Source organism: Salvelinus sp. IW2-2015, linkage group LG5 (assembly GCF_002910315.2).
Source record: "Salvelinus sp. IW2-2015 linkage group LG5, ASM291031v2, whole genome shotgun sequence".
Taxonomy (NCBI): Eukaryota; Metazoa; Chordata; class Actinopteri; order Salmoniformes; family Salmonidae; genus Salvelinus; species Salvelinus sp. IW2-2015.
In genome coordinates, this window is record NC_036844.1 from 30,491,133 (window position 1) to 30,510,945 (window position 19,813).

General features: G+C 41.3%; 1 protein-coding gene across 2 annotated transcripts; it reads right to left on the reverse strand.

The window, feature by feature from the left end:
- Positions 1-611: 611 nt before the first annotated feature.
- On the reverse strand, positions 612-14,982 carry LOC111964305 (pyruvate dehydrogenase E1 component subunit alpha, mitochondrial). Of its 2 annotated transcripts, XM_023988151.2 has the most exons (13): positions 14,732-14,982; positions 14,206-14,314; positions 12,360-12,380; positions 6,552-6,620; positions 6,290-6,463; positions 5,786-5,912; positions 5,543-5,634; positions 5,318-5,410; positions 5,052-5,207; positions 4,897-4,968; positions 4,705-4,772; positions 4,342-4,450; positions 612-1,296 (listed from the first exon to the last, which is right to left on the reverse strand). In XM_023988151.2, the coding sequence occupies exons 2-13, from the start codon at positions 14,260-14,262 to the stop codon at positions 1,132-1,134; spliced, it is 1,203 nt and encodes a 400-aa protein (XP_023843919.1). In that variant the 5' UTR covers positions 14,263-14,314; positions 14,732-14,982; the 3' UTR covers positions 612-1,131. The 2 variants fall into 2 exon arrangements, with proteins under 2 accessions (XP_023843919.1, XP_023843920.1); XM_023988152.2 differs by lacking the exon at positions 12,360-12,380.
- Positions 14,983-19,813: the final 4,831 nt, after the last annotated feature.

Sequence of the window (19,813 nt, forward strand, 5' to 3'; positions counted from 1 at the left end):
CATGCCTTTTGTTTAGAATAAGGATCACACATTCACACTTCAGATTCATTTGTATACAAAGCTTTGTTTCTAAGTTTATTTGTTTGAGAGACTGTACAAAGACAATCAAGGCATACATACACTTCCTGATCTCATTAGCATCTCTGGGGGAAAACCAGGACAGATCTGTGTGTAGTGCCCCACTGTTCTCTGACCATTATCCACTGTAACAGTTGACAACCAAGACTCCCAAAAAAGGCATTTTCTATTCCTGCTTAAGGTAGTTGTAGTTTGAACAAAACGCACTGGGATGTCAGTTACAAAACACATTCAGCAATAAATACATGAGGTTGATAGAACAAAAAACAAGAGAGCAGGGCAAATAATGATTTAGAAGGACAGTCATCTACAAAGTTGGGGTATGACTGACAAGATAGTGAAGGCATGAGGTCAACAGGATTTAATAATATCTCTCTGAAGCATCATACCACAATATCTAGACTTCATCCATGCGGCTTTGCAGTGTTTGTGTTCTGCTACGAGTGACCCGCAGCCTAGAGACGCTCATCGTCGAAACACAGACAAGATCCCACAGGCACAGATTTGATTTGGCATGACAAAAAAATAAATAATCCCAATGTAAATCACTTTATTTAATATACCCTTTAATCTTATATTTAGAGAAAACAACCACAATCATTGAATAGGAGTAACTACGCCTGTAACGTTGATAAGGACAATTGGTCCATGTGACCAGTCTCAGAACATTTGGAGAGGGACAATGAAAGGTTCTTAACTTCTGTTAAAAAATAGCATTTCATTGGGGCGAGAGATTAGAGTCCATGAAGGCCATTGGCTGAGATGAAGAAGGTGATGTGTGCAAAGATAAATGTGCGTTGATGGAGGATAGTGGAAGGGCCTGGGAGACAAAGGGGTGGGGCACAAGAGCTTTTAGCTCAGCGTTTCCCCAAACTCGGGTCTGGGGACCCAAAGGGGTGCACATTTTGGTTATTGCCCTAGCACTACACAACCCATTCAAATAATTAACTAATCATCGAGCTTTGATTATTTTAAATCAGCTGTGTAGAGCGAGGGAAAAAACAAAATGTGCACCCCTTGGGGTCCCGAGGGCAGAGTTTGGGAAACGCTACTTTAGCTGGTCGAAGTGAGCTTGGTCCATGGGGTGGCACCACGCACTTCAAAGGGCTGATCATTGGCGAAGATGTGGCTACACAGGTCATCCAGAGGGGGCTCGGGGTCTGTGGTGGCGAACTGTGCAGCATCTTCAATCTCCTTCCTCACCGCGATGTCAATCTCCTGCACACATACAGGACAAGGGAAGTTTGGTCTTTACACCCTCAAAGACATGCTTCTGTTAGCTGTAACTATTTTCAATGTGTCAATAATCATGCGTTTTTCAAACAAATTCAGCTATTTGACTTTGTGCGGGTAACTGCCAAAATAAAGGAAACACTTGAGTAAATGAGGGATACAAAGTATGAAAGCAGGTGCTTCCTGAGTTAATTAAGCAATTAACGTCCCATCCTGCTTAGGGTCATGTACAAAAATGCTGAGTTGCCCATTATTTTGGCTACCATGGCTAGAAGAGATCTCAGTAACTTTGAAAGAGGGGCCTCAAGGTAGCATAGGGGGTTTAAATGGTGTGTGGGTGTCTGTCAGTCACCAGATCTCAATCCAATTGAACACTTATGGGAGATTCTGGAGCGGCATTTGAGATATTGTTTTCCACCACCATCAACAAAACATGAAATTGATCATGGAAGAATGGTGTTGAATCCCTCCAATAGAGTTCCAGACACATTGAAGCGGCTCATGGTGGCCCAACACCTAAGGATGGGCGATATGGCCTAAAATCATACATCAATTTTTTCTCTAAAGAAGCTTTGCTAAAATACACTGCATTTCAAACAGTCAGCAATACTCTAATGAAGTCAGGGCTTGTTAAATTATACCTAGGCTAAATATAAGTATTCCACAACCATAAGACCCACTAATAATTACATGTTTAACCTGCTTTTAATTTTTATGATCAATGATCTTGCTTTCAAGTCTATCTGAATGCCCCTTTATATTAAAAATGTAATGAGAACCACGCATAAGCATTCACTACTGACCAACTTCTTGTAGCAGACATGATAGAAAATTAACACAGATCTCAAACAATCTCTCAAGCACACTTGCTAGTGAGTAGCCAGCTAATCTTTACAGTTAGAGTAAACTTGGATCTATTTGCTAGCTAACAAGGTAAAACAGTTGAATTATCAAATCAAATCAAATTTTATTAGTCACATACACATGGTTAGCAGATGTTAATGCGAGTGTAGCGAAATGCTTGTGCTTCTAGTTCCGACAATGCAGTAATAACCAACAAGTAATCTAACCTAACAATTCCACAACTACTACCTTATACACACACACAAGTGTAAAGGGATAAAGAAATGTATCATAAAGATATATGAATGAGTGGTGGTACAGAACGGCATGGCAAGATGCGAGTAGATGGTATAGAGTACGTATATACATATGAGATGAGTACTGTAGGGTATGTAAACATAAAGTGGCATAGTTTAAAGTGGCTAGTGGTACATGTATTACATAAAGATGGCAAGATGCAGTAGATGATATAGAGTACAGTATATACATATGAGATGGGTAATGTAGGGTATGTAAACATTATATTAAGTGGCATTGTTTAAAGTGGCTAGTGGTACATTTTACATATTCCATCAATTCCCATTTTTAAAAGTGGCTGGAGTTGAGTCAGTATGTTGGCAGCGGCCGCTAAATGTTAGTGGTGGCTGTTTAACAGTCTGATGGCCTTGAGATAGAAGTGTTTTTCAGTCTCTCCGTCCCTGCTTTGATGCACCTGTACTGACCTCGCCTTCTGGATGATAGCGGGGTGAACAGGCAGTGGCTTGGTGGTGTTTGTCCTTGATGATCTTTATGGCTTCCTGTGACATCGGGTGGTGTAGGTGTTCCTGGAGGCAGGGTTTGCCCCCCGGTGGTGCGTTCTGCAGACCTCACTACCCTCTGGAGAGCCTTACGGTTGTGGGCGGAGCAGTTGCCGTACCAGGCGGTGATACAGCCCGACAGGATGCTCTCGATTGTGCATCTGTAGAAGTTTGTGAGTGCTTTTGTGGACAAGCCGAATTTCTTCAGCCTCCTGAGTTGAAGAGGCGCTGCTGCGCCTTCTTCACAACGCTGTCTGTGTGGGTGACCAATTCAGTTGTCCGTGATGTGTACACCGAGGAAACTAAACTTTCCACCTTCTCCACTACGTGACCGTCGATGTGGATAGGGGGGTGCTCCCTCTGCTGTTTCCTGAAGTCCACAATCATCTCCTTTGTTTTGTTGACGTTGAGTGTGAGGTTATTTTTTATGAACACACCCTTGTCTCCAGCTGTTTGAACAGCATGCTAGCCTGTCCACTTTGTTCAGATGTTGAAATCAAGTGGCCTACCTTATTTCTCAGAATAAGTTGCTAATTCCTTATATAAGAACTTTATGGCTATTGCACATTTATAAAACACATACTAGCTGTCTAGTCTAACAGTCTGTGGGTTAAATGCTGCTAGCAGTACGTGGTACCGCAATGTCGCCCGCAACAAACTGAGTATATATTTTCCAGAATAAATGTTCATTGATACTCCCGTTTTAGTAGGGTCTGCTCTTTGCACAATTTGAGTTGAAACATAAAAAGGGTATTCTTAGAAAGATTAAGTTCTCGTCTATTAGTCAAATGTCTCAATATGACCGATTCTGTTCGACCAAACCTCAAATGCAAATAGCGAGTTGAAACCGCGTATTGAAGAAGTGATCTTTCATCTTTGTTGTTGTGAGTGTTAAGTTAATGTTTTAAGTATCCCTATATTTCTATTATTACGGGGCTTTCACTCTGTCAAGAGTGCGCCTGCAAGTTTAGTTGTTGATGGACCTAGCCTTGAGTGGAATGGCTACCCTGTAGTGTGTTCATACGGTATAGTAAACTTTGTTAAACTGGAACCTTGTCGTTGTGTCATTTCAAGTTAACAGTGAGTGCCAGGTAGGGGAGTGGCTGTGTGTGTGTGTGTGTGTAAATGGGAAGGTGTACAGTCACAGCAGAAGGAACGAAAGAGACCAATAGAGAACAAGCGGACATAAGCTCTCATAAAAAAACTAGATTCTTGTGATACAGGCATTTGGAATATTGTGCTAAAACAAACAAATTAATTTGATATGTCGCCCAGCCCTACCAACACCCTATGAAGACACTGTTGGCGTTTCCTTTATGGCAGATACCTGTATGCTGCCTATTCATACTGTGTTGAATGTGCAGTATATTAGTGAATGTTTGAGAATCACCTTGAGCTCCTCTATGCTGGCCATGTTGTTGCTGAGCATGCGGTCCTTTAGCATGGAGATGGGATCGCTCTTACTACGGACCTCCTGGATCTCCTCACGTGTGCGGTAGCTGAGGAAGGGGGAAGAGCGGGTAGGGATCAGGGCTATGCAGTGTCACTACAGGGGGGTAGGAGGGCAGGGAGGAGGCTACTGGGGGACATAGCAGAGTGCAGGGACAGCAATATATTAGAGCACTGAAAGCTTAGCTGAATCCCTGGTACGTTGGCACTGATGGAGTAAGAAAAACATAAGTACGTAACAATAATCATGACAATAACAACAATAGTAATCTACTAATCCAATAATAACAATATAGACTTTTACCTGACCCCAGGATCGCTCATGCTGTGTCCATGGTAACGGTAAGTCTGTAGCTCCATGAGGATAGGGCCCTTAACACAGGTGGTGCACAGAGAAAGTGTAAGTTGTGCTACTTCGACTAAAAACGCACAAACCTGTACACAGTACACACAGAAACAAATCAACCATCCTACATACTGTAAGGTTGATGCTCACCTTTCCAGATCGGCAGTGATCAGCTGCAAACTTGGTGGCCTCTCTAACACACAGGACATCCATCCCATCCACCTGGATACAGATGCATTGTGTGAGACTACGGAATATATTTTGTAAGAGGCACAGGAGCTTGAATATATTAGTTAGCGGTCTACCCTAATGCCAGGAATGTAGTCCCCTCTCTTGTAGTATTCGGTGCTCGCAGCAGAGCGCTCTACTGATGTGCCCATGGCATATTGGTTGTTCTCACAGATGAAAATGATGGGTAACTTCCAAAGAGATGACATGTTATATGTCTCAAAGATCTGACCCTGTGGATGAATAAAAATTCTGTCAACAGTTGGGGTCAAATAAAAACTTGGAGTGTCCTTCATATATGTTTAATGCATGCAGGGTTCAAGACGCATGCCTTATGTCAAACCTGATTGGCTGCTCCATCCCCATAGAGACTGACACACAGCTGATCATTGCCCAGGTACTTGCAGGCCAGGGCTACACCAGCTCCCAGCGGTACCTGAGGGGAAATTAGGCAGGTGTTATATTTGTGAATCAGATATAAACCAGATGCAAATGAGGTTAAAAGAAATCAAAATGGGATTCTTTCAAATCTAAGATAAAGGAATAACGCTAAGCCTTAGTGAATTACCTGAGCTCCCACAATGCCATTGCCTCCATAGAAGTTTTTAGTATACATGTGCATAGAGCCTCCCTTGCCCTTAGCAATGCCTCCTCTACGACCTAAGAGACAGCAAAGGAACAAAATTAGGGAAGAAAACGAAGAGAGCGAAAGAGGTTAGTTTTAATGTTTAGGGAGATAAAATCAGAGGTTCAAAGTACAGTGATTAGATCTTATTAGGGTTCTCTATTGGACTGAGTCAAGTCCACTCACCAGTGAGCTCTGCCATGATCTCCCTGACAGTCCCACCCCTGGTGAGGGTGTAGCCATGGGCACGGTATGCAGTGATCAGGTGATCTGACAGGGTGATACCCCCCTCAATGCCAACCGCACAGGCTTCCTATCAAAGAACAACAATCTCTGAGCATTCATATTAAATCAAATTTTATTGGTCACAAATATTTAGCAGATGTTATTGCAGGTGCAGCGAAATGCTAGTTGCTATTTGAATGCAGTGTGTGCGTGTGTCAGTGGAGGCTGGTGGGATGAGCTATAGGAGGACAGGTTCATTATAATGGCTGGAATGAAATAAAAGGAACAGAATCAAAAACGTGGTTTCCATGTTTTATGTGTATGATACAGTTCAATTTGTTCCATTCCAGCCATTACAATGAGCCTGTCCTCCTATAGCTCCTCCCACCAGCCTGCAATAGTGTGTGTTCATGTGAAACTGTATGTTTGCTTATACAATAGGTGAGAGTGATTGTGTCTTCTAACCTGGCCATCATACAGGTGACAAAAGCCTCTGATGATCTTCTGCTTGTAGAGCTGGTCAGCCTTCAGCTCCATGCGCCTTATGGTCTGCATGGTACGATAATACTTCAGCCCCTCCTCCCGGGTCAGAGTGGCTGTCAGGGGTGGGCCCTCCTCCAGACGATGAAGGTCAACTTTCTGCAGGAAAACACACAATGAGAACTCAACAAGGCAGACCGTGAGCATCAAAATCAGCTACACATTTGAGTATATTTTTTTGTTTTACCTTTATGTCAAAGGTGGCCTCAGGTGTGAAATCAGCATACGAGCGTGACGCCACCACCAGGCTGGTGGCCTAAAATAAAACAGAGGACACTTGAGAGAAACACTCCACACATACATTTAACTGGACATCATCTCGTCTTTTCACAACACAAATCTACTTCGCAAGACCTGCGGTTGGGCAAGCCGGGAGAGGCAGCACAAAAGCATCTGCGGTAAGACAGACCCATAAAGTGAGAGGTAGAGTGAAAAACTATGGTATGGAACATAGCTATACTTCCAGAGGTTGATCCACACACCACAACAATGAGACTGAAGAAACACTCCATTGCCACTGACAAGCACCAGTGAAAAGTCAGACTTGTCTTGAAAAACACTGAACCAATCAACTAACAAGAATGCCTCATTGCCTGAAAAAGACATATCCAGAATATTTCCGTCACTCTGAAAATCAAATGTGTATGGTTAATGAAGGAGAAATATATTATTGTGTTGTAGACCAAATTTCAGGGTGGGCAGGTTCACACAGCCAGTCAATTCAAGCACTAAGGAATATGAGAGATCACACCATGGGATAGCCTTTCATGCTGACCACACCGGTCGGGTCACGTGCACGAGCGTTGCAAAATAAATTTACACATACATGTTATTCAATCATTGCACCCACACTGCTCACGCGCGCCAACGAGCATCTACGTTGCCAGGCGCTAAAATAGAAGTTGATTCTATTTGTCGCAGAACGCACTGCAAGTCCTGCCTCTCCCAACTTCTCATTGGGTTTTAGGAACATATACCCACATGGGTGATTGAAAGATGAACTGAAGTCAGTTGTGGTAATGCATCTTATTGTAAAAGATAGTAGTTAATCGCCATATAAAGTCCAAAGAAGAAAAAGCATGGAAGGTGGAGAGAAGACTAGAAACGATTCGGTTGACTGTTTTATGTGTGGATTAATTGTCGGAGTAGAGGACCTTGTGCATTTCAGGTAAAATAACAGCTCAATGTTTATATCCCAGGACAAATTAGCTAGCAACTGCAAGCTAGCTAGGCAAATTGCCATAAATGTTTTATGCTTTTCAACCTGTCCCCAAATGAATATAATTTGTTCAGAGTTTGTTTTGATACTTCAACCTCCGTGTCGTGATCGCGTTTGGTGTGGGGGGGACAAAATCAATTTGCGCACGATGGCGGACACACGTGTTTGGGTATGGTGTTAGTGAGAGAAAACAGGCAGATCACAGCATCTGTGCATCAGGCAAAGTACTGTAAAAGCATGAATGGTGGTGAGGGGAGGAATGAAAGATACAGAGGGGCTGCCGCTACTCCCAGCAAGCTGTGGCTCTGGTAAAGGAGTGTCTTCAGTCAAGCTAAGGGCAATCTCAGGGTGTTGACGCAACGCTATGTCAGTATTCTTGCTCCTCTCTGCCAGCTGATGCTCAAATATGGATGAGTCAGAAGCACCCCTGTTAGTACTGATGTCAGGTTCTGAAACATTTAATTCCCGAATTTGTTGGTCCACGTTAAGAGGTATTTCTGGTGATGGTAGTTCTAGCGTTAGTCGGTCAGAGACCATTTCTGCTTCTGTTAAAGTGTGGTCTATGATGGGCGCATCAGAGGTTAATGGAGGCTCTGGTAAAATCGATTCTGATACTTGAGAGTCCATTGCACCTGACTGTGAATATGAGTTTGATTCTGGAATAACTGGGTTTGTGCCAAGTAGTTCGCATAAAGTTAATTTTGAAACAGAGGGGACATTTAAGGGTTCTTCTAAAGGTTCTAAAACAGTCGGGGCAATATCTGCTAAGGGTTCTGAAACAGTCAGGCCAGCTGATAAGGGTTCTGGTGAGTTAAGATTTGGTTGCTCTGGAAAAGAATGATTCTGAGACTGGCAGGTCTGTATTTATTACATGCTTTAGTGATGTTAGATCTGCAAATGGTTTGTCAGTGTCAAATGACTCCTTTTCAGATTCACTGCTAAAGGCAGGGGACCGATTGACCAGAGTGACCTCTGGGGATTCTTTAAGTATTAGTCTGCTGGCAATTTTAAGTTCTGGGATCAGTACAGCACTGTGGTCTGTTTGGTTAAATGTTAGATCAGTCTGACCTGTTAAAATTGTCTACTAGAGGACTGTGTGAGAGTATAAATCTGTGTCTGGCTTGTAGGGTAGTAGTGCTGATTCTGAGTCTGGCGGAGAGGTAATATCAGCATACTGCCCCTGGACCGCCAGCAGCCCTGCACACGGAGGACTGCGGAGAGAAGAGCCAGGTAGAACAGTCACTGCAGAGCCGAGAGCAGGGGTGTCAAACTGATTCCATGGAGGACTAAGTGTCTACTTGTTTTTCCTTTCAATTTGGTGTCCAATTAAGACCTAGACAACCAGGTTAGGGGAGTTCATAAATAATCACTGACCTTGTTATGAATTTCATGAATAATGACTAAATGATGTATACATTTAACATAGAAATATAACTAACTGAATTCTACCCTGTTCTTCTGTATTGATAAATAATGTTAGTTCATAAGAAAGAGGTTATGTAGTATGTACATGGGAAGAGAGGAAGGTATGTGTGTGCCTAAAGAAAACAAAGTGGATCATTAAACTATGTTTGAACCGACCCGGCTATAACTCTGGGGAGATAAGATAGGACATGGAGGGCCCCTCCAGATTTCCCGTATCTGGAGGGGACTGGAACTGTCAGCTGTGTGGTAATAAACTTTGGTGAGACTCCAGGAGAGAGAGAGAATCCAAAGTTTAGTGTGTATGTATGTGCGTAGGTTAAAAGAGAATAGTATAAAAGGAACGTTTTTGTATATGCATAACAGAGCTCTCGTAAATAAACCTTGCTGACTATTGTAGACTGGACTCTGTTTCATTTCAATAAGAACCTTACAAATTCTTAGTAACAGACATAGTAGTTTAATTGAAGTTCAGTTTATGAACATTGAGAACAAAATTCTCTTAACACCTTGATTCATCAATCAAGTACAAGGGAGCAGCAAAAACCTGCAGACACTCGGCCCTCCCGTGGAACGAGTTTGACACATGTAGACGAGAGGTAAAGTCAGCACATTACCCACTGAGGGGGTCTACTGCAGCTCAAATAGCTAAAGGTCTGGTGGTTGTTTTGAAGGTGTTGAACCAGTCCAATACTAAAAATCTATTTTCATCTTCATCATCTGAGTGAATGGCCAAGTCTTCTAGGAATCCAAACTAGCTGCTAGGAATCCAAACAAGAATGAAAATGTGTTATTATTACACATAAAAAATATATATTTTAAATTGTTGAAAAAAACAGCACCAACAAAGGCCTTTCAATTGACTCAGCCTTAAAACACATAGGTTTGTTCTAAACCACAATCTCCACATTTATTAACCAAACAACTTTCCACTCACAACATTTAAAACAACTATACCAGTGGAGGCTGCTGAGGGGAGGACGGCTCATAATAATGGCTGGAACAAAGCGAATGGAATCAAACATGGAAACCATATGTTTGACTTTAGAGAGGTATCAACTAGAGGTCGACCAATTAATTGGAATGGCCGAATAATTAGGGCCGATTTCAAGTTTTCATAACAATCGGTATTTCTTTACAACAATTTGCCGTTTTTTTTTTTTTTTTTTACACCTTTATTTAACTAGGCAAGTCGGTTAAGAACACATTCTTATTTTCAATGACAGCCTAGGAACGATGGGTTAACTGCCTTGGTCAGGGGCAGAATGACAGATTTTTACCTTGTCAGCTCGGGGATTCGTTTTTGCAATCTTCCGGTTACTAGTCCAACGCTCTAACCACCTGCCTTACATTGCACTCCACGAGGAGCCTGCGTGGCAGGCTGAATACCTGTTACGCAAGGGCAGCAAGAAGCCAATGTAAGTTGCTAGCTAGCATTAAACTTATCTTATAAAAAACAATCAATCTTAACATAATCACTAGTTAAGTACACATGGTTGATGATATTACTAGTTTATCTAGCGTGTCCTGCGTTGCATACAATCGATGCGCCTACTTCGACAAACGGTGATGATTTAACAAGCGCATTTGTGAAAAAAAAGCACTGTCGTTGCACCAATGTACCTAACCATAAACATCAATGCCTTTCTTTAAAATCAATACACAGGTATATATTTTTAAACCTGCATATTTAGTTAATATTGCCTGCTAACATGAATTTCTTATAATTAGGGAAATTGTGTCACTTCTCTTGCGTTCCGTGCAAGCAGTCAGGGTATATGCAGCAGTTTGGGCCGCCTGGCTCATTGCGAACTGTGGGAAGTCCATTTATTCCTAACAAAGGCCGTAATTAATTTGCCAGAATTGTGCATAATTATGACATAACATTGAAGGTTGTACAATTTAACAGCAATATTTAGACTTAGGGATGCCATCCGTTAGATAAAATACAGAACGGTTCTGTATTTCACTGAAAGAATAAACGTTTTGTTATCGAAATGATAGTTTCCGGATTCTACCATTTCAATGACCAAAGGCTATGATTTGATAGAGCAGTCTGAGCGATGGTAGGCAGCAGCAAGCTCGTAAGCATTCATTCAAACAGCACTTTCGTGCATTTGCCAGCAGCTATTGAAATCATAAACAACGCAAGCCTATCAACTCCCGAGATTAGGCTGGTGTAACCGATGTGAAATGGCTAGCAAGTTAGCGGGGTGCGCGCTAATAGCGTTTCAAACGTCACTCGCTCTGAGACTTGGAGTAGTTGTTCCCCTTGCTCTGCATGGGTAACGCTGCTTCGAGGGTGGCTGTTGTCGATGTGTTCCTGGTTCGAGCCCAGGTAGGAGCGAGGAGAGGGACGGAAGCTATACTGTTACACTGACAATACTAAAGTGCCTATAAGAACATCCAATAGTCAGAGGTATATGAAATACAAATCATATAGAGAGAAATAGTCCTATAATAACTACAACCTAAAACTTCTTACCAGGGAATATTGTAGACTCATGTTAAAACCACCAGCTTTCATATGTTCTCATGTTTTGAGCAAGGAACTTAAACGTTAGCTTCCTTAAATAGCACATATTGCACTTTTACTTTCTTCTCCAACACTTTGTTTTTGCATTATTTAAACCAAATTGAACATGTTTCATTATTTATTTGAGGCTAAATTGATTTTATTGATGTATTATATTAAGTTAAAATAAGTGTTCATTCAGTATTGTTGTAATTGTCATGATTACAAATAAATAAATAAAAAATAAATGGCCGATTAATTGGTATCGGCTTTTTTTGGTCCTTCAATAATCGGTATCGGCTTTGAAAAATCATAATTGGTCGACCTCTAGTATCAACACCCATTATCACATGCCCGTCCTCCCCAATTAAGGCGCCACCAACCTGTGAACTATAGCTACCTAGTACCTACCAATCAGATCACTTTTGTCTTTGTCAAAGCAGCTGCACTAGGCTATTGGCTCCAAGACCCCTTTCCAATGATAAATAACTAAGTAGGCCTAGCTAGTAGCTATAAATGAATGAGATAGGTCTGTGTGTGCGTGTGGGGAAAAAAGCAAACCAAACGAGGTATTACGAGCAGAAAGCATAGCATAATTGCTTAAAGAGAACATTTCCAAATAAATTATTCTAATGGGGGTGGGTAAATGCAATGTTAGATTATTCTGTAATTGGACCCCAAATAAATAACTAAATGAATGAGTGAAAGTATAGAATATAATGTTAGCATGTGAAAGGGAAAGAAATCATTAGGAATAAAGATGGAGCACAAAATAGGCAGAATCAGGTGTGCCACAGGGATTGTATCACCGACGACACTACAGTAAAACCACATCTTACCTCTGACACAACCTGGGCTCCCTATCAGGCAGCCAATGGGAGAGAACCAGAGAAGGGAAGGAGTGAGGGAGTACAACAGGAGACATCAAGATAGATACATTAGAGAATCACAGGAAAGATTTTATTGTCAGAAATGAAAGAGACAATTCAGACAACTCTGTGCCACAAATGTTTGAGTTGTGTTATTCAAGGTGACCAGCCAATCATTGAAAATATTATTTCCCCCCCTCCGCTAATTTTTTTTATATCGCTAGCTGCAACATAATACCATCGTGGAATGCATTTTTATGTCTACGAGTCCAGTATGAAGGAAGTTTATTTAACTAGGCAAGTCAGTTAAGAACAAATTCTTATTTATAATGACGGCCTACCCCGGGCCAATATTGCGCCGCCCTATGGGACTCCCAATCACAGCCGGATGTGATACAGCCTGGAATTGACCCAGGGACTGTAGCAACGCCTCTTGCACTGAGATGCAGTGCCGTAGACCGCTGCGCCACTCGGGAGCCCTAGTTAAAGGTATTTCACAAGCCAATGCTATCTAGCGTTAGCGCAATTACTGGAAGTCTACAGCAACAGTTAGCATGCTAGCTGTTCATCTGACTCTGGGGAAGTAGATAAATGGCTTCATTGCCTAAATATATCCATTTAATATGAAGAAAATTAGTCATTGGAGCTAATTACAGGGGTTTTCCCTTCATAGAAACTTGTTAGGTGGTCCTTCTAAGTGGTAATTTTCAAAAGAATGCAGAAAATATATTGAACTATATTTATTTTTAAATATCATCTCTGAGAACTAACAAATCAAAATTAATTGGTAGAACTACTGAAAATTTGCTTCACAAAAGCACAATTCTTTACGCCGCCAATATACTTTTCTAGGTAATAGACTGTTAGAGTTTACACTTCCAATGAACTGTGGAGAGGTCAAAATAAAGAAATGTCTACCAAATCTATTAATAAAGGTTTTTCATTACCGGTACTTCTACTTACCATTATTCACCTATGAGCCTCCGTCAAAGCTTTTTCTCATCATTGAGACGGTTGCTACTTACCACTGGATATATTGATTAAAAGCTGACATGGTGGTAAAGAGAGTTTGAATGAGAAAAGTTATCATTACGGGTTGCCCGTGTGGTTGATCCTTTTGGCGGTAAGTATATAACCACAGGAACGTATAATTACATAAACTTTTCAAAACGCTGGCAGTGCATTTCTATCACCTGAAACATGCGCACAATATAAAAATAGATGCACAAGACACATGCACGTGTTTACATGGTTCTGCACATGCTTTAGGTAATAGAAAAATGGATGAACTACCAGCGCCTTGAAAAGTAGATGTAAGTATACTACATATTGTCTCACATTCCAACAGAAAAATGACCAACCGCACAGACAACCGGTAAAGTACGTTGAAATACATTTGTATTCAACATGCTGGCTTGAGGTCGTGATCGATCACTTTCCTGATTCAAACTCTGATTTATGTCCGACGTAGAATTCTATGGAATTGAACGTCGGGTTTCCCAATCCAGGCAATCTTTAACGCACCATGATGATAACTATTTTGACAAGTTGGCAGCTAAATAAAACCAGTTGTTAGCTAACTAAGTAGGCATATGATTCGTTGGATTATAGCTAGTTCGCAGATTTACCTAAAACTTGCCAAGTCATATTTAGCTAAAGCCAAGGGCGGCTAGCTAGTTAGTGCGGTACGGGTACGAATCGGGGCCTAGCGGTATGGCAAGGTCAGGACGGCAGCTGAACTGGTCTCGTTTTTTAATTAAAGGACAAGCGGTCATGTGTATCCTATACTAAAATACTATACATAAACAATACTTACATTTCTTCTTGCGCTACCCCTCAGTACGTTGGAGATTATTGTCAACATCTTTTGCATACTATTTGGCCGCCAGCGATCTGCAGAAGGTTTTCCCCTCCGTCCTTCCTGCCTGTCAAAACAAAGGCTACCAAAATGACGTTACGGACAAACCCACGTCGACTGCAGATGACGACATGCGCTACGCCTAAAAAAGCAAATGCACGAGCTTCGAGATATAGCAGAAGCACAGGCTTCTTTCTGTATGAGCTCCTACCTCTTCAAGTATTTGATTGCACAATGAATTACCAGGCAATTGTTCGATTATGTTTAACGGCGGATAGCATCCAATACATGTTGCATTACCGCAACCAACTGAAAAGAGGAGCGACCTTTAACATTCTGTTAAAGGTCCCCAAAGCACACATCCCTGGGTCGCTCCACTTTTCAGTTCGCTGCAGTTAGCGACTGGAACGACCTGCAAAAAATACTAAAATTGGACCGTTTTATCTCCATCTCTTCATTCAAAGACTCAATCATGGACACTTACTGACAGTTGTGGCTACTTCGCGTGATGTATTGTCTCTACCTTCTTGGCCAATAATGTTTCCACCATGCTATGTTGTCTTAGGTCTCTCTTTATGTAGTGATGTGTGTTTTGTCCTATACGTATTTTTTAATTTGTTATCCCTGTCCTCGAAGAGGAGCCTTTTGGTAGGCCGTCATTGTAAATAAGAAGTTGTTCTTAACTGACTTAGTTAAATGAAACTAGACCTTATAGAAGAGCTAACCAACCCTCTTCCCGGAGATCTACAGTCCTGTGGGTTTTCAGTCCCCCCTAATTTAACACACCTGATTCTACTAATTAGCTGCTCAAGACCTTAACTAGCTGAATCAGATATGCTAAGTTAGGGTTGGACTGAACCTACAGGACAGTAGTTCTTCAGGAAGAGGGTTGGACAGCCCTGCCTTATACTTTGTGAGGGAAGATATCGTTTTTAAATATCCTACCATAACCCTACACTCATTAAAAACACACCACACTATTTGACTATTTTAACATATATAATCCTACCTCAGGCCAACAGCCTGGAAGGACAGGACACCACCACTCAACACACCCTGTAACTCTTCTGACGTCAAATCTCGTACACCAACATATTTTTATGCAGCTGCCACCACAACCTCTATTTTCTGCGACTTATGTTCCATCCCTGTGGTACAGTTGATAACCATTGCTATGAATGCTAAAAAGCCAAAGCCAATTCTCACACGAATCCTCCCAGGATCCCTCCCCTTGACCCATCTACCTCTACTTTCTTCACTGCCTCAACATCCGACAGACACCCTCTGCACTACTCTACTCTCAACCTGTCTCTCTCGCACTGGACATTTCTGATCCCCAGCCCCATGGGCACCTGTGTAACCGATGTGAAATGGCTAGCTAGTTAGCGGTGGTGCGCGCTAATAGCGTTTCAATCGGTGACGTCACTCGCTTTGAGACCTTGAAGTAGTGGTTCCCCTTGCTCTGCAAGGTCCGCGGCTTTTGTGGAGCGATGGGTAACGATGCTTCGTGGGTGACTGTTGTTGATGTGTGCAGAGGGTCCCTGGTTCGCGCCCGGATCGGGGCGAGGGTACGGACTAAAGTTAAACTGTTACACCTGTACAATTATATACACATACTGCTTTTTTCTCCAATACTACACATTCCTTTGTCTCATGCCCTTCTGCACACCTGGTAACGTCACTCCTACACACTGCTGGGACATGCCTATAAGTTTGACACCTGTAACAACGTAATGGATTCGTCACAAAAGCTTGTAGTGGATAACTGAAATATCCTAACATCACTTTGTCGGGCAAAGACTCAACATCAAAACAACAAACAATGACTCTTCATTTTCACCAGTCACTACACCCTGTCTGTGTCGCGCCAAACGATGAGCGTCACAAACACCGGGAATCTTCCCCTTCAGTTGGTCTACTTTCACATTTACCGTTACCCCAGTAATCCCTCTTTTCAACAGCGCTCTTTTCTTTAGCGCAAAAAAAGTCCCATCTCTTGTCCCCATTCGTGTGGCGCGGAACTCCTGCTCCCCCTGACCAGCAGAAACACAAACAATTATCACAAGGTCACGTAGGGCCTTAACCGATACCACAGCACCCAACGTTTTCACCCACCCTGAAACCATATATGGATCAGCCAAAAGGCAGCGGTCAACTTTCTGCAAAAATGTTACTCCTACCATCACAGACTTAAAAAAATATCTTTATCATTACCATCGGTGCAAGCCTCGGGAATTACCAGGCACATACAAAATAAAATGGTAAACAGTCATAAATAGAAACTATGTATAAACTGGTATATATATTTTTTTTATACAGAAACCTACAGGGACCTAGTTTCTCTATTTTTTCTTTAAATTTTTATTACTACTTGTTATTTTTTTACTTTTGTATTTGGCATTTGATTATTGATTGATATTGTTATTCTATTGCATTGCTGAGGAGAGTTAACAAACATGCGGTTCACTCTACCATATGCACGTGACCAATAAACTTCGATTTGATTCTATACATCCTTCACATCCCTGTTTAAGATTAAGTAACACAATAGGAACAATATTGTGAGGACCATTGAATGCAAAAATAAGAATGATCAAATAAACAAAATAGGAAATATTGCAATGCTTTCATCACATCGTTTTCATATAGTTTGATATACCCAAATCGATCATTATCAGACACTAATAACCATTTCTGTTGTCTTGAACAAGGAGGACGACCTCCTTTCAGGAGAAAGGGAAAATGTAAATTTACAAACAAAAAAACACATTTTCTTACCCTACAAAAAGAAATTGAACTGTATTTTAAGACAGTTAAATACTCTACTAACAAAAAAGCTGTTAGAATTGTAAGTGTATGTATGTCCCTTAACTCCTTCTGGCGCTGTAAAGTAGCCAATATGTCACCAGTAATCCATAGCCAGCTAATGTAAAAAGTGAATAAACTCGCTTAGTTCGTTTTTCACACGTGTTATTTAACCAGTGAGTTTACCATTTTGTCATCTTGTTGCTACAGTGTGGAAATGCTTTAGGCTATGATGTGACTGCTAGAAGTTCATGAACTGGACAGACACTCGATAAACCGGTAAATGTGTGTAGCTATCAAGTCCCCACTTAATGGGATTAACAATACACTTATTTGACACTAGATGGCAACATAGTTTTTTGGTAAATCTTAAGGGCCTCAATTCTCAATTTTATTACAACTTCTAGCTTCTACTCCTAGGGTGTTTGCAGGTCTGAATGGACTGTTGGACCTGTGAAACGTTCAACATTGGGATGGCTCCATTGAGCCCTCCAATAGTAGGTCTCAGCTGCAAAATGTAATATTTTAGCCAAATATTTGGAAAGTATTTATTCGGTATTCAATTGTTTTTTTCCCCTTTAATTTTCATACTTAATATTAATGAAAGCAATATTCACATTATCTAAAATGTGTGTCTGTGTGTTCATGTGTTTGACCTTTGCACACAAGCACGAGCCAAGTCTATAATCCACAGATCAGTGTGTCAAACTAAATTCATGTAAATTATTGACTCAGTCAAAAAAAGAAAAAAAACCTGAAGAGCTTCCAATACATATTTTTGTTATTATGTGTTTCAGAAAGAGATCAAAACTTTGTGAAATTGAGTGTGTTGTGTAAATGTTTCTTTGTTCCAAAATGTGACGTGTGTTTGCTTATCTTCAGGCTATGCTGTAGAGTGGATATGCTCTCAACTGCAAAACGTGAATAACAGCCTTGAGACCTACCATTTCTCTGAGAGTGTAGACCAAACTGTTGATGTCCCAGTTGTTCTGTGTCTCCTCAGGTAGCAGGGGTGGCTGCTGTGCCTGTAACTCTCAGCCTGATGTCAGGTACTGTGTTTGCTGCCGCCGAGGACAAGCCCAATGTCACCTTAAATACAAATGAGGTACTGCATTGTGCACAGAATCACACTTTCTGAAGTCTGTCAGCATACTTCCTGTCTGAGGCAAGCCAACATTGGTATGAGGTAACTGACCCATGTAAAATGTTGTTTGTTACAGCTCTCCCTCTACACTACACCGCAGCAGAAGTTCCGCAATGTGGAGCCAGATATAGGGCACTTGGAGCCAGGTGTTACCACTCTAAGGAAACTGGCAGAGCCATATGTTACTTGGTGTCAGGTACATTGATAACCCTACTCACCAGTGAGCTACTGGGTGACAGTCATTATTTCCTTTGTTAGGAACAGTCTTTCCTCTCAGAAAATAAAGACAGTTGTTGGGTGTTTGTTTAGATATGTAATTCTAGGGAAGATTCATAATGTCTGATAGCCCAGCCTCACTGCATAGACCCAAAATAACTTCACATGGGCACTGAAATGTGAAATGTTTTTTCCATGGTTTACATTATCATCCCAGCTGCTTTTACATATTTTACAATGCACCCTTTTTTCTGTGACCTCCAAAGATTTACTATGATTAGTTGTGACCGGTAAATATTAACTACAGTAGGTCTCACTAGTGTCATTCATCTAAATTTTTCTTTGCGTATTGAGTATCCACAGTAATTATTTTCCCAGAGACCAGTTAATATTTACTGGTATTCCTATGTGTCTACAGCAGGGTTTCTTCAACTATGGGTCGGGACCCAATGTGGGCCCTGGGCATATGAAATGTGGGTCGTGAGTTATACATCTATAATAACACACTCTTAGTTATACATCTATAATAACACACTATTTGTTCTTAATTTGGGTCGTTGGAGGAAGATTTTGGGTAATGGGAGCACAGTACATTTCTAATTTGGGTCTCGAGCTGAAAAAGTTTAAGAACCCCTGGTCTAGAAATACTGTACATTGTGTTTCACCAAGGTCAGTTTATTTTTATTTATTTTTATTTCACCTTTATTTAACCAGGTAGGCTAGTTGAGAACAAGTTCTCATTTGCAACTGCGACCTGGCCAAGATAAAGCAAAGCAGTTCGACACAAACAACACAGAGTTACACATGGAATAAACAAACATACAATCAATAATACAGTAGAAAAGTCTATATACAGCATGTGCAAATGAGGTAGGATAAGGGAGGTAAGGCAATAAATAGCAAAGTAATTACAATATAGCAATTAAACACTGGAATGGTAGAATGTGCAGAAGATGAATGTGCAAGTAGAGATCCTGGGGTGCAAAGGAGCAAGATAAATAAATAACAGTATTGTCACGATCGTCGTAACTTTGTATAGAGGACCAAGGCGCAGCATGATAACAATACATCTTCCTTTATTAAGAAGACGAAACAAACGAACAAAAACAACAAACAGACGACCGTGAAGCTATACAAACAAATAGTGCTGACACTAAACATAGACAATTACCCACAAAAGCCTACTGCCTATGGCTGCCTTAAATATGGCTCCCAATCAGAGACAATGAATGACAGCTGTCTCTGATTGAGAACCATTCAGGCAACCATAGACTTACCTAGACACCTACACTCAACACAAACCCATACACTCTCCCAAAACCCCCTATACCATACAACCACCCCAGACGAGACAACTATACACAAACATCCCCCCTGTCACACCCTGACCTAACCAAAATA